At 37.8% G+C, this 25,542-nt stretch overlaps 1 protein-coding gene across 1 annotated transcript in view; it reads right to left on the bottom strand.

Moving 5' to 3' along the window:
* Positions 1-5,000: 5,000 nt before the first annotated feature.
* LOC150080236 (protein AAR2 homolog) overlaps positions 5,001-25,542 on the bottom strand; it is a 34,613-nt gene continuing 14,071 nt past the window's right edge. The window contains exons 3-5 of the mRNA XM_090380662.1: positions 24,467-24,601; positions 8,645-8,846; positions 5,001-5,508 (exon numbers count right to left, since the gene is read on the bottom strand). Of these exons, the coding sequence (XP_090236788.1) occupies positions 5,001-5,508; positions 8,645-8,846; positions 24,467-24,601 (845 nt within the window). The remainder of the gene's footprint in view (positions 5,509-8,644; positions 8,847-24,466; positions 24,602-25,542) is intronic.

Genomic DNA, 25,542 nt, shown 5'->3' with positions numbered 1-25,542 from the left:
AAACACCTTTAGAATAAGAAAGTGAAATAAGGTGGCAAAGAATAGGAGTAAGTTAAGGAGCACAGGTTTTGAAACAAGTGGAGAAATACCATCAGGACCTGGAGCTTTCTTAGCATCAAGATTCGTTAAAATCCTTCTGACATCCTTTTGACGGAAGACCACAGGAGGCATTTTATGGAGCATGTTGGGAATGGTGGGAGATGTTTTACCAAGATCATTAATACATGAGTTGGAAGAAAAATGGAATGCTAGCAGGTCAGCTTTATCCTTGGCTGAAGTGACAACAACTATCTGGTTTGGACAGAGGTGGGAGCAGAGATGGGCAAAAGTTGCAGCCAATAGCTTTGTCAAGAGACAAGAATGCTCGGCTACCATTAGGGCAAGAAGCAAGTTTCCTACTCTTAGCCTGTTCAAACTCTAGTTTGGACTGATTAATAATTGCTTTACAATTGTTGCGAGCTTTGATGTAGGAAGAAAACGAAACTGGAGAATTAGAAACAAGCCAATTACGATACATAACATTCTTCTCTTGAACAGCCTTAGCACATTTATTGGAAAACCAAGGTTTAGATAAAGGACGAGATTTTAAAGTGGCGTGTGGGATAAAGGATTCCATTCCTGCAAGAATAATTTCACTGACACAATATGAACAAACATTGACATCAGAAGTTTTGAAACAGTAATCCGACCAAGGAAAAGAAGTCTCACAGGTCACCCATTTTGCATTCTTGTAATGCCAAACAACACGAGGTTGGGAAAAGCCATGAGATAAAGGTTCCATTGGAGAAGAGACAATCACCAAGTTGTGATCTCAAGTGCCTAAAGATCCTCTCACTTCGACCGTGTACTTAGAAAGGTTGTTTGTGAGAAAAAGATCAAGCATATTGGCTGTATGATTAGGATTGTCCGGTATTCTTGTAGGTAAATGAACAATCTGTGCTAGGTCATTAGTAATTGCAAAAGTCTCAGCATCTCGACAAGCCGGGTCAGTGTGACAAGAAAACAGAAGCCAGCTGGAGTTGTGAACATTAAAATCACCAAAGAAAATTACCTCACTGTTAGGAAAGTTGGACTGCAGAAAGTCAAGTTGCAAAGAGAGGAAGTCAAAGAGCTCCAAGTGATTAGTGGAGTTGGGAGAACAGTAGAGACAACAGATGAATTTGACACAATGAGGTAGAGAGATTTTAAGCCAGAGAAGATTCCAAATTGCCAAGTCTCTGACAGGGAATATCAGAACGGACATATGCACAAGTACCACCTTTGAGGCAAAAGGAATCATACAGCGAATAATTTGGGCATCTGAGATGAGCAGTAGTTGAATCAACCAATAACTGAGATTTCGTCAGAAAAAGTAATGGGGTTTGGCAGACTGCAAGTGGAAATGAACATCGTTGAAATTAGAACTGAGACCACGTATATTTGTGAAATGAATTAGGAAGTGCTTGGGAGGTTTAGATCTTTTCGCAGATAAGCTTGCGTTATTAGTTTGACAATTCATGGTGTATTCAATAGTAAGAAAAAGTGGGTGGGACATGCTGTATGAAGTAATGAAATTTTTGGATATGGCGTACACATGGTAAGAATATACCCAGATTCTTGACATAACATGGCCTCGACAATGCTCCCCGCATACACACTACTCGGACTCCCTCCAGTCACTATCTGGCAGAGTAGAGGTAGCAAGATTATACACTAGCTGATCCGGAAGCCTCCTAGAGAGTTACCAATACTAACTAGCGGCCAGCCTGCGAACACCGTTTTAGAGCTGTACCCTCAAAATGTAAGGAATATTGGATCTCGCCATGATGTTCATCATAACCTCAAAAGTCATCAATCATACTGCATGATGGAAGAGATAGGGAATGGTTGACCGGAACTTAGCTCTAGAGACTAAACATGGATTCCACCACTTCAAGCCTCCAATAAGCAAATTGGTGGTATTGCACCGGTTGATGAGAATCATCTACCACCTAGTACTGCCTGGTAACATAGAGGGGCGGCATTCCTCGTGGTGTGGGTGCCACACCTCGACCCCTGCTTACGTCGGTTCACACCTGGGTGGTCACCCACCATGTACTTGTGCATGAAGGTTATACCCAGGATTACTAGAAGGGTTGAAACATGAAGGTGCAAGCAGAGGATTTGAGTGTCACAGACTGTCCGGACTTTGCCGAAATTGGGTCCACTTGACTTGAGTGTCACCCAAATATCAGTTCCATCAGTGTTTTAAACTCCCAGGTAGCAAGTACATCTTGTCTATCATATCTGGCATGATTGAAGAGAAAGGGGAAACATATCTCACCGTAACGTAAAAACCCACAGAATTCCAGCTATTATTGCAAATGCAGTCAGATTGAGTTTACTACCCGCTTATAATTAGACTGTGCTAACAGAAAAGCCCAATAAATCGGGAACTGCATATTGTTTTTGTTTTATGGTAGTGACCTCCAGAAATGTGCACCTCTGCTCACGCTATCCCGTCTCACGAAATTTCTGTTCGAAACAAAAATCTTGTGGATACAGCGAATGACAAGTGTCTCCGACCAATACAATTACAGTAAATGGAAATATCGCTCTCACACATTTGAGGTTTGACGTTTTTTAAGCTTCATAAACTTGTATGTTTTGCTGTGCAGGTCAATATGTTCAGCTTGGTGCCAGGTTTTATGTTCACCTGGTGTTACTCGCAGACGAAATCGCACATGACCCATTGCAAAAATCACATTATAGTCACATTGTTCCCTAATATACCATTCGTGTTATAGCAGAACTGACTACGGATGCAGCTTTGTTCTGATTTGCACTGATTTTATTAGTTTAATTGAGTCAGATTTTTTTTTTTTTTACTTGGTACAGCTAGAAAAGTTTACTTCATTGTAATTGCTCCACTTTCTGCTTCTAGTGTGATATTTAACAGATACTACTTTTTAAAATTATTATTTTGTTTAAATTTGTAAATGAAATCAAATCCTCCGTTATCCACCAGTATTCTTTAACTGGTTGCACATTTACATTTATTGTGTTTAGGCAGTGATAGATCACTTACTAAAACAGCACAAAGAGGCAGCACCCAAAATCAGTCCTCCTCCTTTGTCCTCGCCTTCTTCCCACGTTCATATGGGGTCGGCATTCTCTTCCTGCATTCCTTTCTAACCAGGGCTTCCTCTCTCCTCCATCCTCTCTTTCAAATCCTCTGCCACCTTGTCCTTCCATCTCAGCTTAGGTCTCCCCCTCTTCCTCTTCCCTATCACCTCCAGCTTTTCACACCTCTTCCCTACATACTCCTCACTTCTTTTCCACATGACTAAGCCACCTCAACCTAGATTCCTGTATTTTTTTACTCAGAGGCCTTAACCGTACCTCTCATGTAGTCATTTCTTAACCTGTCCTTCCTCATCACACCACACATCCATCTTAGCATCCTCATCTCCGCCACTTCCATCTTCTCCTACTTTCCATCAATCACCTTTTGTTCTAGCATAGTTTTTACGACCGGATGCCCTTCCTGACATCAACCCTCTGGTTGACATCAGGAAGGGCATCCGGTTAACAGGCTAGGGATTTAAGCTGCTGATCTGCCAAGGCTTGCACAGCTATATAGAAGTGGTAGCTCTTATACAATGGTGATGTTGCAATTTAATAATTTAACGCAATTTATGCCGAATTTCTAATCCCACTGAACAAGCAGGTGGCACTGCTGTAGTTCTTTTATCTCATGAAAATGGGTGCCTCAGCAGAATGACAGTGACCTTGAAAATAACAGTAATAAATAACTCAGCAACAAGTGAGTATTTTTACATACAATTTGGTGTCCTGAAAACTTCTACCGCAAAGCTATCAGGTAGCACAACTATTCCACTAATAATTCCCAGTGACTGATTATAATTCCTTCAAAATTTAATGACCTTGAAATTTCCTATGTTTTCCTATATCCAATAATAGTAATGATAGCCATTTTAAAAAAAGTTCACAGTCGGAAAATGAAACCACCTTTAAGTCCGAGATCTTAGCCTATCACTCACCAACACTTATTTTATCTAAAATATAACTTCTTTTTGAGCAACACTTCCTAAAACCTTTATTAACTAATTTTAATAGCGCACTAATTTAGCTAGCATACAGCTGGTGCCATCAGCGCAACCCAGAATCAGTCACTAAGGCAGCATAATAAGCTACCATCCAGAATCAGTTACTAAAGCAGCAAGTAAGCTACCAGCTGGATTCAACCACCAAGTTAATACAATGGTCCATCATCTGGAATGAGTTATTATGTAGTGCAATGATCCATCACCAGGAATGTGTTACTAGGTAGCATAATGCGGTACCATTCAGGATCACTTGCTACTGGTTACACAGTGTTTTCTGTTTTCAATATACTATAAATGATTAAACTTTTTTTTTTTTTTTTTTTGTTTGGCATTTAACAAACACCAGAGAGAAAAAGCATTTTTCTTACTTCTAGGCAATTCCCACGTGGAAGTTGTGAGACAAGTTATAGGTGTTTAATCTTTCTGCAGAGCTATGGTTTTGCCAACCATGCATGAACAGCTGACAGAAATACCATGGTCTAGCTGAAAGCTTTAGCCACTTGGGCAGCCGAAACTTTCAGCTGCCCAAGTGGCCTTTAATAGTATCTTAAAATTAATAGTCTGAGTCTGATACTACCTAAATACTACTACTCTTTCCACCATATTTCTCCCTCTTTTCTGTCTATCAACTGTACTTCTGGTGTTCTGCTATAAAAAGTGGTGCACAATGTGTTTTCCTATGTAGGGTATAACAGACACTGTCCCTCCTCCACTCTGCTCATAGTAAATTAGCACGCCTAACCATTTGAACATTAGTAGTATGTATGTATCTCAGAGTTTTATAAATCTGAATAAAAATTGTCAGTGACGTGAAACAGTTGTTATAACTCTGATAATAAGAATTTAATCTCCACGAACAAATATCATATTGCCAAAAGTTTTAATATCATATTTACATAAATTTGAGGATATTCAAATATTAATGTCAATACCTTCAGGAAGATCAACAATAACAGGTTGCTCATCATCTGGCTCATTATCAAAATCCCATTTGAATTTTTTTGTCAGACTTTGTTTAAACTTTGATGCACGATCTTTCAATGCTCTCTCAGTATTACTGTTCTCCAAGTTTGAGAAAAATATCTGTAGAGTTGTTGTTAGGAAGTTGTTACTGGACACTATATCAACAAAAAAGTCCTTTGGTATTTCTTTTATCTGGAAATACAGAACTCTAATAAAGTTTGAAAAAAGGATGGGATACTGTTCTAGAGCCCTATCACTTGTACATATTATATGAACTAGCCTCTTCCACTGTTCAAAAGAGTCATACACTTGTCCCACAAGGAAACACACAAATGCCATCTGGATTTCTCCAAGAATATCTTCTGGTTTTGAATATGTCTTTAACATTTCTTCTAGGGTGTAAGTTGAATCCATACTATGCTGTGTGATTTCTGCTGGTGTAGATCCTTCAGGATACCTGAAATAAAGAACATTATTGTTTATATATGTTTCAATAGCACCCACCAAAACAAACTCCATGAGTAGCTTAAGCTTAGTGTCACAGCTGCTGTGAATCATATTAATAAAATACTAGACGTACAGAGGATCTTCGGGCCATAAGATAAAAGGCAAATTTTTGGCAACATATTCTGGGAGGGGGGGTGCATCTCATGTTCTGCAAAATACAGTAATTAGTACTAGCCAAAGGGTGTAAAAAGGAAGCCTTAAGGCTTTTGCTGCACCAACAAAGAAAACTACCTAGGTATTTCACTCCTCACATTAGCATTAGTAGAGACAATAAAGCAAACTTATGCAGCATCAGCCAAAAAAAAAAAAAAAAAAACCTCCCATTTCACCCCTCCATTCGTTCCAAGTGCCTGTCCAGCTCAGCCTTAAATTTATTTAGGCTATCAACTTCCACAACAAAAAATGGAAGTGTGAAGTGTGTTCCACCAATCAAGTACCTGCTGGCTAAAGGCAAATTTCCACACATCTATTCTAGAACTGTCTTTCCTTAATTTGAATCTGTGCCCCCTCAGGTTTTAATCTGAGCAAGAGGAAGAATCCCATCAGCATTCAGCTTGCTCAATCCATTCAAGGCCTTAATACACCTCAATCAGATCACCTTGCAGGTGCCTACTCTCCAGGTGCTGCGATTTGCAGAACTTAAAGCCTTTCTTCATAAGAGCACCCCTTTATTCCCCTCACCAATCTTGTTGCCCTTCTTTGTACTTGTTCTAGCAACTCTACATCCTTCCTAAAGTGAGGCCTCCAGACCAGTACGCAGTACTCTAGGTGTGGCCTGACCATTGCCTTGTATAATGGGATAATCACCTCCCTGTCCCTGCTAGCAAAATTCCTATATATCATTGACAAGACTCCATAACCTGCCCTGGCAGCTTGTCTACACTGCTTAGTGAACTTCATATTTGACTGCACAATTACCCCCCCCCCCCGAGGTCTTTTTCACTTTCCACTTCCCTGAGTGTAGTACCACATTGTTGGTACGTTTCTCTTCGGTTATTGCTACCCATATGCAGTACTTTGCATTTGTCAATGTTAAACTTCAGTTACCACTTCTCAGCCCATTTGCCCAACTTATCTAGATCCAGTTGGAGTAGTATACTGTCTTTACTGTCATTAACAACCCTGCCAACCTTTGTATCATCTGCAAACTTGGACATTAAACCTGATATACCATCATCAATATCACTGATAAATATACAAAACAATGGGCCCAACACTGAATCCTGGGGAACTCCACTAATAACATTTGTCCACGAAGAGCAGTGTCCACTGGTTACCACTCTCTGTCGTCTCCCACTCAACCATCCCTTTATCCATTGTAGCAACTTATCCTTAATGCCATACCTATCCAATTTGTACAGCAGTCTTCCATGTGACATAGATACCAATCCAGCAGACCTTTGAACCAGTCTCCGTTGAACTTTAATTAAGAGCTCACTGGATAAAAGAAAACTCCCTACAATCCAATCTATACTTCCTCCCCTGTGATATGAATTTATGCCCTACTTCTAATGATTTAATTCTATCATTAATAATTGTGAAAATTTCACCATTCATTTTTACTATCTTCTCTCAGAGCCATATAAACTTCAATCAGATCCAGATCAATTACTCTCTTATTCCAGTGGTGTTTCTGCCTTCTGCATGGAATTTTCTCATATCCAGCCAATTCCTAAAATGACTGATAAATTCCTCCCATCTAACTCACCTCAACCCTTTCCAAAGTAATATATACATAACCGACGTGCAAAAATATGCTTTCCATCAGAAGGTAATTGATTGTTCAAACATATTTCCATCCAGTACTGAAGTGGACAGTTTGAATAAATTCAAGGAAGCATTGGACAAATTTCTTAGAGGTAATGGGGATGGACAGATGAAGGGAGTAGTTTTTCCCTTTTTGCTGATATTGTCTTGCTTCCCTAAATTTGCCACTATTAATACTAATGGAAAACCCCACCAAAAGCCAACTCACGCATTATCTTGATATCAAATGGGTTATGTAATTCAAACAATTGCTCCTGAGTTACATAAACCCAAAACATTAGCTATACTGTCTGAGGCTTCTAATCACATTTAGCATAAAGGTCTTCTAGGCAAGCTTCCAACTTTATAGCCCGCTGTTTTTTGCAACCGGGCAAACAGTTGACTGCTCCCTGCAGGTCGTGGTAACAACTCAAAAAATGCTGGATTTCCAAAATGTTCTGTCCTTTCACCCACTTCTTGCCTCCTGTATACCAATAACCTTCTTACACTAAATGGAATATTCTGTACACTGCATGGAACTGAACGTACACTGAATGCTCTGCTGTTCCATATGAAATAAGACTTCTTTATATTTTCTTTCCTACAATATTTCAGACATACTTTAAGCTTCACTTCATTCCATAACCAAATAACTACTTTCAACTTTGTGTTCAAATCCTACCTCTTCCATCAGTCCATTTATATGCAGGCACATGCAGAGGGAATCCTGCACACCACACCATAAAAGATATATATATATTTTTTTTCTCTTTCTAAATACAGTAATTGTTATACTATCAGGTAGCCAATTCCATTCATGCAGCCTTAAAAAACACAAGTTCTCCCTGGGTTATAGGATCAACTTTGTTCAATTAAATATGGTTTTTTTACTATTCTGTAATATGTAATTTGAATTTTCCACTGATCCTCTTCACTGGAAATAGGAAGTTCTCTGTAATTATTTGGAAGACCTCCATATGCTGCCCACACAAAACAAAAATTGTCTGGTGATTCACACAGCCATGGTGGTGGTGTTTCCATATTGATTGTAAATTTACTAAAAAAAAGAAAAAAAAAAAAAAAATTGGCTAGCCTCAACTAACAACTAATGTGCAAACATGTTATAATAGATTCTCAAAAGAGAAGATTTGTAACTGAGTCATTCTTCCCATGCCTCTGATGTATCTGCATTCAGCATGCAATGGTATATTATGAAAATCAATTGTTTTTCTTTCAAAACTGTTTCTTTTTTATGTTACCCTGCTGATCAGTATTGTATATTTAAAAAAAAAAAATCTATTTAAAACCTAAATGTGTTAAAAGTGAATGTAGTTTCTTACTTTTTGTCATCAATTCTGGTGAACTGAATTTCTGTTCCTGGTTTTACTTGCATATTAGGAAGTAGTTTTTCTTCTAAAGTCTGAGGCCTTTTCACCGGTGTTTCTGAAGAAGCACTTTCTAACGGAGGATAGCTCAGGCTGATAAGTTCTGTTACAGATGATATTACAGCTGTTTTGGGCTGCAACCTCTTAATAAGTGGTTCTGTAACAAAAATATCAACAGGTATTATTAAAGTATAATCTTGTTTGCTAAATCGGTTCTTCTTTGGAAATGAAAGGTATATGTGTCTATCATAGAAAAATAGCCTGTTGTTTAGAATGCAGTGAAATCAATAACTTGGATATCATAAATAAACATTTCAAGTGTGATGAAAGAGCAGTATAAAAAAACAGACCTTTGGTAGAATATTTTCATTTACTGCAGATTCCTAAAGAAAAATAAAATAACATTGTTAACAGGATTGCTTCTACAGGGATGGGATACACTTAAACAGAAAGAATGCAAGAATATTTGCTGATGCTATTGAGGCAATGTTAGGTGGGTTGGAAAACTGCTAGTTTGGAGAGAATTCACAGACTAATAGGCTAACAGTAACTGCAGGAAGAGGCGGAAATGATTCTTGCACTGCTTCTATTGGAATAAGCAGCAGCCCAGGAAGCCAGTTGCTGAGGATCATGAAACAAGTAAATACATGGGCTGTGTTAGAGGTTTTATCAGTGGAGAAGCTGTTCTTGATGAATTTTAGGAGTTGATGATGTCACAGTAGCTGAATACTTGAGTGACTCATAACATTTTGGAGAGTACAGTCTGTCCTCGTATAGCACGATAGTTGCGTTCCTAGAAACCCTCGTGCAATGCAAAATCGTGCAATATAAACAACAGCCCCTATGGGAAAAGTAGGGTTAGGTGCCGACCACCCAAGATTGAACACACATTTGGAACCAAAACATTACAAAACACAATAAATAATCGGGTAATTTTAATCGTTATAAAATACTTACGTATTTTATAACGATTAAAATACGTAATAAAAATAATATTATATTATAATAAAGTATTTTTAAATACTAAAAAAGTATTTTTTACGGATAAAATACGTATTTTATTCGTAAAAAATTTATTATATTAAATAAAATAGTCGTAATAAAATACTTACGTATTTTATAATACGTAAGTATAAATTATAATACGTAAGTCGTAATAAAATATTGCTAATGCTTTTGCTTCTATCGTAAGCAAACTTGCTTTTTGTTTGATTTCTATCTAAAGAGATGACAGCCGTTCCATCTCTTCCAATTCTTTGTGTCTTAATCTAATGGATTTTAATTACACTTTGAGTTGTTCCCGCTATGAAAGTTGTTTTTATTTTCTCTGCATTCTTTGTAATTCTCCGCGTTGCCTCATTTAGGTCTGTAGCACGTGCAATATCACATGATCTTTCATTTCGCGCAAAGCGTTTCACAATTTCATATTTTTTCTCTATCGACAGAAGCGGACTGGCCATAAGCCTTACGGGGGAAACCACGGTGGGTCGGAGGCCGGTGTGATTTTGGCCATAAACCGTAGTATGAGGCCACTACAGATTTTCCCGGGTAAGAATATTTGACCCAGTCCGCCTCTGTTTATCAATATTGCTTCTTTTTTTTTTTTCTCTCTGAATCTGCAGTGTCTTAGCCAGGACGCTTCCTTTTCACACCTTTTAAGTATTTTACTCATTTTTAGGGAATAAAGCACAATTACAAAACGAGGAGGCATGCTTGATACACATAAACAAAGCTGCGCGCGTATAGCAACTGAATAAACAACACCGTGAAGGCCGTGATACACTATTAACACCTCACATTTTACTAAAACACATTTCTGGGGGTTACTACCATAAAACAATAAAAACAATTTCCAGTTGCGTTTCTGCTAGTGGAATCTGTTATAAACTGGTAATAAACTCGATGTAATTGCATTTGCGATTATATCGATAGCTGGAATTGTGTTGGTTTTTATGTTATTATCGTGAAATGTGTTTCCCCTTCACTGATATAAAACACATAAATACATTTTCAGAAACTTCTTCGTTCCTATCGTGTTGCGTTCAGTTGGGGTGATTCCGCATTCGACTGCCATTTCTTGTAAACACAAAGGCGAATCGTGTATAAGCGAATTCGGTTCGTGTTATATAAGATAACGTTCCCCTATTTATAAATCGTGTATGATCGAATTCGTGTAATGCAAACACGTGTTATACGAGGACCGACTGTATTCAAAGAACTAGTGACAACAGCGACTATGAGTTGGATGAAAATGAGAGCAATGAAGGTACTGAGTGCAATATTAAACCTTCCAAACATGAAATGTTGGCATCATTTGAAACTCTGTGTCGAGCTCTTCAATGTGAAGAAAATGTGCCAGAAAATATGAGTGTTTAAACAAATACAAACATTTTTATGATGTATTAGTATTAGTATTGGCCGCATGGTGCAAGAAAGCCTATGGCTTATGCTGCACCAGCCAAAAAAAAAAAAAAACCCCAGAATAAAACAATGATAAAAAAAAAATAATAAATAAATAATAATAATTAATAAAAGAAAAGGAATTAAACCATGTGCACATCCTATGCGCTTCCCTTACCCGAAGGTACTAATCCAGATGACCTTTGAATTTCCCCAAACTGTCAGCCTCTACTACCCATGTAGGCAACCTATTCCAGTAATTTACAACCCGCTAGCTAAAATAAAACTTCCTGCAGTCCAATCTAAACATTCCCCACCCCCGTAACTTGAATTTATGCCCCCTAGTTCTAGCATCATTTATAATCTTGAAAATTTCGTCCTCATTCATTTTACTGATGCCTCTCAGAGCCTTAAACACCTCAATCAAATATCCTCTAAGGTGTCTAGTTTCCAAACTCTGCAACCAACATATTCAAAAGTCTTTCTTCATATGGACACCCTTTTGCCGATCTCACAAGGCGAGTTACCCTTCTTTGCACCCTTTCAAGAAGCTCAACGTCTTTCTTTAGGTGCGGTCTCCATACCTGAACACAGTATTCCAAGTGTGGTCTAACAAAAGCCTTATATAATGGGATTATCACATCCCTATCTCTACTTGCAAAAGTTCGATAGATCATCGATAGGACACGATGGGCCTTCCTTGCAACCTGTTTACAATGCTCAGAGAATTTTTTTCATGTCTAACCGTATCGTAACACCCAACTCCCTTTCCTCCAGTACTGGGTTTAGTTGAACTCCACCAAGTGAATAAGTTATTTTGGGATTACTGTTTCCCAGGTGTTACCTTACACTTTGTTGGATTAAAGCATACCTGCCATTTTTCTGACCATTCCTGAAGTCTATCTAGGTCTCTCTGAAGAAGTGATCATTAACTACTCTACCAATTTTAACATCTGGAAATTTAGACATCACGCCCTCTATCCCTTCATCGATGTTGTTTATGAACATTAAAAACAATAGTGGTCCTAATACTGATCCTTGGGGAACCCCACTTCTTACATCAACCCAATCTGAGGAATAGCCATTTATCACAACTCTCTGCCTCCTGCCCTGAAGCCATCCTGCTATCCATCTAAAGATTTTCCCAGTGATTCCAACATGTTCCAGCTTATAAAGCAACCGTTCATGTGGGACTGAGTCAAAAGCTTTGCTGAAATCTAAATAAACAATGTCGAAATTATTCCCTAAATCCAGCTCGTGAGTGACCCTTTCAAAATAGCAAACCAGATTTGTTAAACATGATTTTCCCTTTACAAAACTATGCTGAGTATCCTTGAGAATTTCAATTCAATCCAAATGATCCTGAATTCCACCCTTGATTATTGCCTCCATGATTTTCCCTACCACTGAAGTCAGACTGACAGGTCGATAATTTCCCACTTCATTCTTAGAGCCACCCTTATGTATGGGAGATACATTGGCACTTTTCCAATCCAAGGGAATCTCCCCAGAGTCTAGTGATGCTCACATAATTAGCCTCAATGGTTCAATGCACTCACTTGCTGCCTCCCTTAAGATTATAGGGTAAAAAAAAAGTAAAGCGCAGCCATTATCAACCCACTGCAGGATGGAAGCCTCCTCAACAATTCATGCTGAATTCCATCAACTCCAGGAGCCTTACTGGCCTATAGGCTCGAAAGTTTTTTCATTATATAATCTTGCGAAATTTCAATATCATTAATTACAAATTTTTCAACTTCGCTCCCACAATTTCCCATTGCCACAAAAGGTTTTTCATTTGTAAATATCGATGCAAAATAACTGCTGAGTTCATCTGAAATGGCAGCTGGTGTATTTAATACTATCCCCTTTCCCTTATGTAAAGGTCCAATCTGGTTTGTCTTTCTCTTCTTGGCATTTATATATGTGAAGAATTCCTTATACCCCCCCTCCTATTTGCTCTGTTTGCTAGTGATTTCTCATAAACTGCCTTTGCCTGTCAAACCTTTTCTGTGGCTCTATTACAGATCATCTTGTAGCTGTTATAGGCTTCAGTACTATTTATTGCTCTGTAACCTTTCCATGCTACCCTTTTCTGCTCAAGTAATGTAACAACTTCACTATTCATTCAACTTGGAACCCTCCTCCTGGAGTATTTTTTTAATGATAAATATGTATTCAAGGATGTACAGTAAATCCAGTGTGCAACAAAAAATAATCAAATATTTTAAGAAATAATCCTTAAAAGTGTACTAATATATTGCGCGCATCATGTAAGTCATTTCTTAATATGTATGTATTAATAAATTAATTTCTTTAAAATGTTAGAAAATTTATTCATTCCCACTTATTTCTGATTTCTTTTTCCTATCTTTTACTATATTTCTGAATGTTGAATTGCAGAATAATATTTATAGTTGAAAAGGTCATATTTCTTTATAGTGAAATTTCTGTTTAACAAATATTTTAAAGCGAATGATTGATTTCATTAGTGATGAGTTCTATATATATATATAACTCAACACTATCTGTGAAATTTGTTCTAAATACAGAAATTATTCTTATGAACTAGTTGTTTAGTGGTAAATGTAAAACAAGTACAGTCAGTCCTCATATAACACAATAGTTGTGTTATACGAACACAATAGTTGTGTTCCTAAAAACCCTCATGCAATGCAAAATCATGCAACATAAACAACAGGCCCTATGGAAAAAATAGGTTTAGGTGCCGACCACCCAAGATTGGACACACATTTGTAACTAAAACATTACCAAACACAATAAATAATCGTAATAAAACACTTAAAAAATATAAAATTAATAATTTAATCATTTAAATTTAGATTCTTACCTTAAAAGTAAATGAAGACAGCTTGAGGGAAAGGGTTGAAGCAGCGTAATTATGGGAATAGTGGCGGCAGGTTGTCATCATTATCGGAACTGGGAGGTGGAGGAGATGCCGATGAGGACTTTGGACGAAATGTGGTCATGCCAGAACTAGAGGGCTGTGGCTCATTTTCTGTCTCTTTCTTGGGTGTTTTCATAAAAAAGACATCTAGTTTCTGTTGTTTCGCAATCTTCCTCCTTTCCCAAAGCAGCTGCTTATATGGCTCCAAAGCAGACCGAATTGTATGAAGGGCTCTTCTCCTTCTTTCTGCATTATAATCGTTATCTTCTAGCCATTCCATACTTTTCTCAAATGAATTTAAAACTGAAGATAACTCTGAAGTAGAAAGTGGTTTTATGGTGGCTTTCAGGCATTCAACTTCGTTGTCTTTCTCATCTTCCACCTGCCCTCCAGCAACAAGTTGTTGCAGTTCTTCAGTTGAAAGTTCTTCTTCACGAGGCTGAAGCAACTCTTCTAAATAATCTTCCTCCAATTCCTCAGAGCCAACCTGCTTTGTGAGGGCAACACAATGTGCTTTTAATTTAGGAAGCTCGTTTACAGGATCAAAGCCTTTAAAATCACGAATAAAATCTGGTAAAAGAGGCTGCCAAACACCATGTAAGCATTCTTTTGTCACTTCGTTCCAAGCCTCCACAATTATGTAAATTGCATTCTTAACGTTGAATCGTTTCCAGAAGTCTTTAACTGTTGGTGCATTTTTGCCCTCTGTTTCTGCTATCAGCATCTTAAATGTGCATCTTGTGTAATAGTGCTTAAAAGCAGCAATTACTCCTTGGTCAAGTGGCTGGATAAGAGATGTTGTGTTAGGTGGTAAAAACAGGATTTTGATGTTTGGTGACAGTTCAGCAAGGGTTGGAGGGTGACTTGGTGCATTGTCCAAAATAATTAAAATCTTAAAATCCAAATTTTTTCTTTTTGCAGTAGCTGCGAAACACATCCTCAAACACATGTAGTAGAAGGTCAGTGAAGATCTGCCCTGTCATCCACCCTCTTCTGCTGTTCCTAAAGTAAACACCCAGGGTAGTCCTTGCGATCCCTTTTAACGCTCATGGATTGGCTGCATGATAAACAATAACAGGCTTCAGTTTCAAGTTGCCACTTGCATTTGCTCCTAACATAATGGTCAACCTATCCTTAGCAGCCTTGAAGCCTGCAGCTCGTGCTTCCTCTCTTGAGATATATGTTCGTGATGGCATTTTTTTCCAATACAGTCCGATTTCATCAAAGTTGAAAATTTGGTCCAGTGTATAGCCCTCTTCCTCAATTAGTTTTTTCAGTATCGGCGGAAATGCCTTTGCTGCTGCTTCATCTGCACTCGCAGCTTCACCTGATAATTTCACATTATGGAAACGTGACGTTTCCTGAAATTATTGAACCAGCCACTACTGGCAGTAAAGGGAGGCACTTCTTGAGGGTTTTCAGCTTTATTTCTGAGGTCTTCAAATATTGCCAATGCCTTTGCTTTTATCGTAAACAAAACTTGTTCCTGATCTCTTCTTTCTTTGATCTTCTATCCAAACAGATAAAAGACGTTCCATCTCTTCCAGTTTTTTGTGTCTTGATCTAACTGATTTTGTTATACTTTGTGTTGTTCCTGCTATGAAAGTTGCTTTTATTTTTTCTGCATTCTTTCTAATTGTTCTCAGCGTTCCCTCATTTAGGCCTGTAGCACGCACAATATCGCACGTTCTTTCATTCCAGTCAAAGCATTTCACAATTTCATATTTTTCTTCTATCAATATCGCTTTTCTTTTTCTCTTTGAAGTATTTTCACCAGAACGCTTCCTTTTCACACTTTTTTCAAGTATTTTTACTCATTTTTTTGAGAATAGAGCACAATTATAAAATGAACAAAACGAGGAGGCAAGCTTGATATACATAAACGCACAGCGAACAAGTAGCAACTGAATAAACAATGCAACGCCCGTGTACAAACTGAATAAACAATGCAGTAAAGGCGGAAACACACTATTCTCACATATTTCATGCTTATGTTTTACTAAAGCACATTTCTGGAGGTCACTACCATAAAACAATAAAAACAATCTGCAGTGTCTGGCTTATTGGTGGTTCCTGCTAGTGGAGTCTGTTATAAACGGGTAGTAAAAGTCGATCTAATTACATTTGCGGTAATATCGATAGCTGGAATTCTGTGGATTTTTACATTATTATGTTAAATGTGTTTTCCCTTCCACAAAATCATAAAAACAAATTTTCCAAATCTTCTCTTCGTTCATACTGTGTTGTGTTCAGTTGGAGTGATTCCGCCGTGTTTGACTACCATTTCTTGTAAACACAAAGGCGAAGCCTCATGCTCAGAATAATCACCTGAGAGGGCATAAATTCAAAATTTGCCTTTAGCCAGCGGGTAGTTGGTTGTTGTTGTTATTTGGTTTTTAGGAGCATTAGCAACTAAGGCCATATTGCTCCGGGATATGCGGTGGTCATTCCCTGACCTTTCCGCATCCTCCGTATTTGGTGGTGCGGGTAGTTGGTTGGTGGAACAGACTTCCATCCCTTGTTGTGGAAGTTGATAGTCTAAATAAATTTTAGACTCAGCTGGACCGGTATTTCGAAAGAACAGAGGGGTGAAGTGGAAGTTTTTTTTTTTTTTTTGGCTGATGCTGCATAAGCTTACTTTTTTGCATCAGATGCCTCTACTAATAAGCGAATTACATTCATGTTATATGCGACATTGTTCCCCTATTTATAACTCGTGTATGATCGAATTAGTGTAGTGCAAACATGTGTTATACAAGGAAAGACTGTACTGTATTAGCAAATTTACAGACATATAATATTGGATAAAATAATGTAACTTGTTTTTTTATCAATATTTTAAATACAATAGTTAAGTTAATGGTAAAAAAGAAAACCTTATTTATTACAGGAAGACTGAAGATCAATATACTTTATTTTTTTATTTTCATATTATTTTGTTAGTCCCTGAAAAAGGTTATACTGAAAAGGCTAAGTCCATTTAGGGCTTAACTAAATGATTTTAATTCGGTCAAAAGACAAGTCATTTAACTAAATGACTTGTCTTTTGATAACATATAATTTGATGCCCACACAATTTCCTGTGCACATCTGCATTTTTTAACGAGTTTCAAATTTCATAAAATTGAGCTTTCAAAATATTCCAGATAAAAAATATAAAATCTATAAAACAGAAGTGACAGTCAATCTACAATTTTCAGGTTATCTGACAAGGGTTACAATCACATTTATAGCTATATATGCTGTGATTTGAATTAATTTCATAATGTAAACTCAAATAACAGCTCCAATAATTATAATTAAAAAAAAAAATCTCAATTTTAATTTTTAGAAAACATTTTCTCACAATCCAACAAAATGTTTTTTTGTAGGCTGAACCAATTTGTAAACATATCAATGAAAAGTTTCTTTTGCTTGCTTACAGTAATTATTTAGAATAGAGTGGGCCAGTAAATCAGAGTCTTATAATGGGAGATTTTAATTTCCCAGATATTGACTGGAATTTGGGGGCTGGTTACTCACACACTAGCAGGGCTTTTGTGGATTTATTGGATGATTGTTTTCTACATCAGCATGTTCAGGAGGCAACTAGAGGGAGTAATACTCTTGATTTGATTATCAGCAGTGATTCTTCATGCATTAAGCATCTGCAGATAAATGAACCACTAGGTGGCAGTGATCACAGTGTGCTGAAGTGGGATTTACTCAAAGAGGTAACTACCATTAGGGGTAAAGGGAAGGGTTATTGCTTCCGTAAAGGCGACTACGATGGACTGAGACAGTATTTAAATTCTATACAGTGGGACCAACTGATGATGTTACCAACAGCAAATTCAAAATGGGAAGCATTCAAAGAACTTATCTTGGAAGCTACTAGGCTTTACATACCAATTAAGAAATACTGTTCAAGGTTTAGGCCAAAATGGATGTCAGATGAACTAATGAGGCATATGGCAGAGAAGAAAAATGCATGGGATACTTACAAATTAACACATCACACAGAAGCCTATGATAGATACAAGTTGATATGCAACCAAGTTACAAAGGAGGTTAGGCAGGCAAAGGCAGATTACGAGAAATCCTTGGCAAGGGATGCAAAGAGTTCTTTACTTATGTAAACTCTAGAAGAAAGGGGATGAATCAGATTGGTCCACTTGATATTGATGGGTCAACTGTTGATGATCCTGCTCAGGTAGCTAACAAACTAAATGAATATTTTGCATCAACATTCACACATGAGGAGTTTTCAGCAAGGGGAATGCCAGAGGTGTATTCAACTCTAGCAGTAAGCTACAGAATCTTGAAATAACTGGGAGTAAAGTGGAGGAGAAACTGTTGAAGATAAACACAAGAAAGGCACCCGGGGTGGATGGGATCTATCCAGTTATATTAAAGGAGGCAGCAAAGGAAGCAAGCAAACTCTTAGCCATAATTATGAGAGCTTCCTTGGACTCAGGGGAGGTACCCTAGACTGGAAATGTGCAAATGTGACCCCAATTCACAAAGGAGGATCAAAGGCTGACACAAGTAATTATAGACCTGTGAGCTTAACTTCTGTTCCAGGAAAATTAATGGAGGCACTGGTTAAAGAAGCACTGCAGGATCATTTAGACAAGACTTCAGTTATAGCTCAGACACAGCATGGTTTTGTTAAGGGGAAGTCTTGCCTGACCAACTTGATTGGATACTATGATGCAGTCACAAAAGAACTGGATGCAGGGAATAACTTTGATATTATATACTTGGATCTTAGAAAAGCTTTTGATACTGTTGCACATGGAAGACTGCTACACAAATTGGAGCAGTGCGACATTGGAGGCAAATTGCTGCTATGGATAAAGGGGTGGTTGAGGGGGAGAGGACAGAGAGTGGTAATCAATGGACACTGCTCATCGTGGACTAATGTTATTAGTGGAGTCCCTCAGGGCTCAGTGTTGGGTCCATTATTGTTTTCTGTATTTATAAATGATATTGATGATGGTATATCAAGCTTAATGTCCAAGTTTGCAGATGATACAAAGGTTGGCAGGGTTGTCAAGGACACTACTGACACTATGCTGCTGCAACAGGATCTGGAAAGGTTGAGCAGATGGGCTGAGAGGTGGCAAATGAAGTTTAACATTGACAAATGTAAAGTACTACACATGGGAAACAGCAACCCCAGAGCAACGTATCAACTCTGTGGTACTACACTGACAGTGGTAGAGAATGAAAGGGACTTGGGGGGTCGTTGTGCAGGCAGATATGAAGTTCTCTGAGCAGTGCAGACGGGCTGCAAGAGTAGCTCATGGAGTATTGTCAATGATATACAGGAATTTTTCCAGCAGGGATAAGGAGGTGATTATTCCATTGTATAAGGCGATGGTCAGGCCACACCTAGAGTACTGTATACAGGTCTGGAGGCCTCATTTCAAGGATGTAGAGCTGCTGGAACGAGTACAGAGAAGGGCAACAAGATTAGTGAATGGAACAAAGGGGTGCTCTTACGAAGAAAGGCTTAAGTTTTGCAAATTATAGTGTCTGGAGACTAGGCACCAACGAGGTGATCTGATAGAGGTGTATAAGGCTTTGAATGGTTTAAGCATGCTCAATGCTGATGGGATTCTTCCTCTAGCTCAGAAAAATCACCTGAGAGGGCATAAATTCAAATTGAGGAAAGACAGATGTAGGATAGACGTGCAGAAAATTGCCTTTAGCCAGCGGGTGGTTGGTTGGTGGAACAGACTTCCATCCCTTGTGGTGGAGGTTGATAGCCTAAATAAGTTTAAGGCTCAGCTGGACAGGTATTTTGAACGAACAGAGGGGTGAAGTGGAAGTGGGTTTTTTTTTTTTTTTTTTTGGCTGATGCTGCATAAGCTTGCTTTCTTGCATCAAATACCTCTACTAATTGCTAATGCTAATCACAGTAAAGAGTACCTTAAGTAAAGATTCTGTGGTTGTAATCTTTAGAAATAGTGTTGGTCCTTAAGTTTTGCACACCAGTGTATAAGGCAATGGTCAGGCCACACCTTGAGTACTGTATACAGGTCTGGAGGCCGCATTTTAAGAAGGATATAGAGCTGCTGGAACGAGTACAGAGAAGGGCAACAAGATTAGTGAATAGAACAAAGGGCTGTGCTCACAAAAACAGGCTTAAGTTATGCAAATTGCAGTGTCTGGAGACCAGGCACCTGTGAGGTGATCTGATTAAAGTGTATAAGGCCTTGAATGGTTTGAGCAAGCTGATGGGATTCTTCCTCTTTCCCAGATTAATTGCCTGAAGGGCCAAATTCAAATTGAGGAAAGACAGTTGTCAAATAGATGTGTGTAAATTTGCATTTGGCCAGCGGGTGGTTGATTTCTTAAACAAACTTCCATCTGCCGCTGTAAAAGTGAACAGCTTAAATAAATTCAAGGCAGAACTAGACAAACATTTGGAGCAAATGGATGGGTGAAACGGGAAGGTTTTCTTTCTTTCATTTTTTTTTTTTTTTTTTTTTTGTTGATGCTGTAGCTTGCTTTTTTGCATCATATGCCTCTACTAATGCTAAAGTACTGATTAAGTCATAAAATGCAGCCATTGTAGGAAGAGAGGAGACACGTTATTACTCAGACATAGGTGATGCTGAAATTGAATATGGGGAGTACAAATTATATAGGAAGGACAGAAGAGGCCGAGAGGTTATGCTCTTAGTTAAGAAGCATATTAAATCTAAGGCAGTGCACCCAGTTGACAAGGGTAACCAGTGCAATGCTGAGGCGATGTGATGTGATATAAGCACTAAGAAAACAAAACTGAGAGTAGGAGTGTGTTATAGGCCTAACTGTGATGAGAGTGGGCCAGAAAATCAATGTCTTATAATGGAGGGTTTTAATTTTCCAGATGTTGAGTGGAATTTGTGGGTTAGTCACTCACATACTAGCAAGACGTTTTTTAGATTTCTTGGATGACTTTTCTACAGCAGCATGTTATAGAGGCATATCAGCAGCGATTCTTCATGAATTAAGAATCAGCAGGTAAAAGACCCACTGGATGGCAGCGATCACAGTGTATTAATGTGAAATTTAATTAAAGACATAACTACTGTCAAGGGTAAAGAAAAAGGCTTTTGCTTTCGTAAGAGTGACTACAGAGGTCTCAGACATTTTTTAAATTCTATGCAGTGGGACCAACTGATGATCTTACCAACAGCAAATTCTAAATGGGAAGAATTCAGGGAAATCTGATGGTCTGACCTGATTCAGAGAATATGATGAGTCTTTAGATGTATATTGAATGGGCAAGCAAGTGCAAATGTCTTATTATGGGTGACTTCACTCTGCCCCTGATTGATTGAAATAAGTGGGAGGGAAACTCACCTTAGGGAAAAATTTTTCTAAATAAACTAGATTATTATTTGTACCAGCATCTCAGAGATAATACTGGGGGTGAGAATATTCTTGACCTTATCATTACTCATGAATCAGATGACATCACAGGGGTTAAAACACAAGAACCACTGGCAGGTAGTGATCATGCAGTTGTCAGTTGAAGAAAGATGTTGCAGTAGTTAAAGGTATAGGCAGGAGTTTTAATTTCAGAAGAGGGGACTTTGACAGTTTAAGGCACTATATGGCATCTATTAATTGGGCAGATTGCAGAGTGAGGGTGAATGCACTTGACTTATGGAACACCGTTAAAGCAAAAACCACAGAAGTCATAAATGCATACATACTGTAAAGAAAATATTGCAGGAGGAGGATCCCAAAATGGATGAACACAGAGCTGGCAAATCAAACAGAGCAGAAAAAGATAGCATGGGACAGTTATAGAGCAATGAATAGTACCAAAGTGTAGAAAGCTACAAGTTGATATGTAATAATACCACAGATAGTTAGAGAGGCTAAGGCTGTGTATGAGAAAACATTGGCCAAGAGAGCAAAGAATGGGGACAAGGAATTTTTCATGTATGTTAGAAAAGCGAATCAGATTGGACCCTTGTGCACTGGGTATGGGAAAGTCTTAGACCACCCAGCTGATGTTGTGAATGAATTGAACAGATACTCTGCATCTGTCTTTAGTGACGAAAGATCCTTCATGCTGAGAAGAGGCTGTGCGATTGAGGCTGAGCCATATGAAATCAGTGATGTCATAATTACAGAAGATTGTTTATTAGAAAAATCCTTTGGCATAAAAGCAAGTAAGGTGCTTGGAGTTGATGGCATATACCCAGCAATTTTTAGGAAGTGTGCTGAACCATTGAAGTTAATTATGAGTGCCTTTTTGGACTCGGGAGAGATTCCTTTGGATTGGAGAAGTGCCAACATATCAACAATACGTAACGACAGTTCTAAGAGCAAAGTTGGCAACTACAAACCGGTTAAGTTTGACTTTAGTGGTAGGGAAAATCTTAGAGACAATGATTAAGAGTGCAATCCAAGATCATTTAAATAGATATGGCATTCTGAATAACACACAACGTGGTTTTGTTAAGAGAAAATCATGTTTAATTAACACAGTAAGCTATTTTGACACAGTTACTCATGAGCTAGATGTAGGGAACAATTGATTTTAGCAGGGCATTTGACTCAGTCCCTCATGAGAGGTTATTTTATAAGCTGGACCATGTTGGGATTACTGGATGGTTGCAGCACAAAAGGCAAAGGGTTGTGATCAATGGATATTCTTCAGACTGGTGTAAAGAGAGAAGTAGGGTCCCCAGGAATCGGTTCTTGGACCACTATCATTTCTGATTTTTATAAATGACATCAACAAATGATTAGATAAAAGGCTTGATGCCAAAATTTGCAGATGACATAAAGATCGGTAGAGTAGTTAATGATCAGTAACAAGCAGCAATCCTTCAGGATGACTTGAACAGGCTGCAAGAATGGCCAGAAAAGTGGTAGCTTTGTTTTAATGCAGAAAAATGCAAACTCCAAAATAAATTACACAATTGATGGGGTTGAATTAAAAACAGTAGCGGAAAGAGATCTGAGATCTGGGAGTTATAATATGGGCAGATATAAAGTTTTCTGAGCAGTGTAAACACACAGCCAGGAAAGCCCACAGTGCTCTATTGATGATTTATCGAACATTATTCTGTAAAGAATGGAGTGAGACCACATAAGGCAATCGTAAGACCACATTTAGAATACTGTGTTCAAGTATGGAGACCCAGTCTTGAAAAAAGATATTGAACTTCTTGAAAGGGTCCAAAGATGGGCATCTTGCATGGTGAGATCAGGAAAAGGGCAACCATATGAGGAAAGACTGAATATGTGGGCAACAGAGATTCACAACCAGGCACCTCAGAGGTGACCTGGTTTTTGAGGAGGTTTATAAGCCTCTGAGAGGGGTTAGTAAAATGAATGGAGATTCATTTAGTTTTCCCAATTACAGAGAATTCCAGAACTCGTGGGCATAAATTCATATTACATGGGAAGAGGTTTAGACTAGATTGCATTTTCTTTTATTTGTATTTATCGACTCGTGTTTTTTTTTTTTTTTAGTGGCCAGTGCAGCAAAGTCTCTTTTGCTGCACTGGGCTTCCTTGCACTGTATAGCTATTACTTAATGTCTAAGTTTGCATATGATACAAAGGTTGGCAGGGTGGTTAACAGTAATCAGGATGAGTTACTGCAACAAGATCTTGAAAAATATGCAGATGGGCCGAGAAATGACAGTTGAAGTTTAACAATGACAAATGTAAGGTACTGCAAATAGGTAGCAGTAATCCCAGATTAACATATCAACTATGTGGTATACACTTAGCCTAGTGGAAAATGAAAAAATACATAGGAGTAAATAATTGTGCAGTCAGATATATAGTTCTCTGAGCAATATACATTGCTGCTATAACAGCTCATAGGGTTTTGTCCATGATATACTGGAACTTTGCTGGCAGGGATAAGGCAGTGATTATTCTTTTGTACAAAGCATGGTTACACTGCATCTTCAGTACTCTATCAAGGTCTGGAGGCCTTACTGTAGGAAGGATATAGATCTGCTGGAACAGGTGCAGAGACGGGCAACCAGATTGGCGAAGGGAACAAAAGGGTACTTTTACCTATTCAGTTCTGCAAATTGTAGTGTCTGGAGACTAGGAACAATGGACTGAATAAGCTGAATGTTATTGGCATACTTCCTCTTGCTGAGACTACACACATGAAGGGGTGTAAATTCAAGTTGAGGAAGAATGGTTGCAGGACAAGTTTGCCATCAGTCAGCAGGTGGTTGATTGTTAGAACAGGCTTCCATCTGTTGTGGAAGCGGATGGTTGGAATAAATTCAAGGAAGAACCATACAAATCCTTGGATGGTATGAATGGGTGTAGTGTGTATTTTTTTTTTTGCTGATGCTATATAAGCTTGCTTTCTTGCATCATTTGCCACTATTCATTCCTAGTAAAAATAAAAATCTAAGCAAAAACTATAATCATGATGAATTAAACAGAGGTAAAATAAAATGTTACAAGGCTTTTAAAGCAGAAATATAAGAAACACCTTACCAGTTATATAGTCAGTTAATCCCAACCAAGTTTTCCAAGTGTCATATGGAAATGCCCCTAAATATTTATCCATTCCCTGCAGATTACTCTTTATTCTTTCTTCTTCCTCTTCTGTAGTTGCTTCTTCAGATATATCTAAACACATATATTACAGATTTTTTTTGCAACTATTTGTTCACAAACACAGACAGAAATTTATAGTTTGGTAAGAGCAAAAGTTCAGTAATAACCCAGCAAAAAGTTTTGCAAATGATCAACTGAAAAATATTATCCTTGAATACATAGGTAAAAATCCAAAGAGAAGTCATGCAATGATTTAATTTCTAATAAAATATCACTATTCATGACTTATAACATTTCTCATCATGGTAGGACATGGAGAAAAAAATGCTGCACTTCTTGGCCAGACATGTAATGCTCAGGTTAAACTTGAAGAAACCTGATTTAATCCTCTTGATTATAAAGAGTCCAGTCATAAAACAAAATGTTATTGTGTGAACTAAATGAAAATCTTTTGTTCTATGACTAGTGACTGTGAAGGTACAATATTCAAGTTAGCAAACGGTGGAGAAACAGAGAAGAAATTTTCTGTAAAACATCTGTACAAGAAAGAATCAGTATTAATGTGTTTGTAAAGCACCAAATAAATTACTGATTCATAAAACAATGCTATATATATATATATATATATATATATATATATATATTTATTTATTTTTTTTTTTAAAGTACTTCCAAAATGTATGGATAAATACAAACAAGAGTTGTTTTTAATTTGCACAGAGGAAACTAAGGCCACAAGGTGTCTGTAAACCATGTCTGTAAATCACACGTGTTTTGACTGATTTTGTTTTATTGGCTGGTCTTACTTATCCAGATGATATCAGTGAACAACTTTCTTTTCGTGCATAATTTTTTTTTTTTTTTTTTTTTTTTTAAAGAAAAAATCTGCAGATTGAATGATTTTCCACCAGAAATCAATTCTGGAGAATCTGTGGGATATAAAACTCGCACACACATTCACCTTAATAATATATAAATAAAAAAATTATCATGCAATATGTACCTAACAGATG

The sequence above is a fragment of the Mastigoproctus giganteus genome, chromosome 9, assembly GCF_048544385.1.
Source record: "Mastigoproctus giganteus isolate SK-2022 chromosome 9, ASM4854438v1, whole genome shotgun sequence".
NCBI lineage: Eukaryota > Metazoa > Arthropoda > Arachnida > Uropygi > Thelyphonidae > Mastigoproctus > Mastigoproctus giganteus.
The sequence above is the reverse complement of the archived record's forward strand: the minus strand, read 5'-3'. Positions and strand labels throughout refer to the sequence as shown.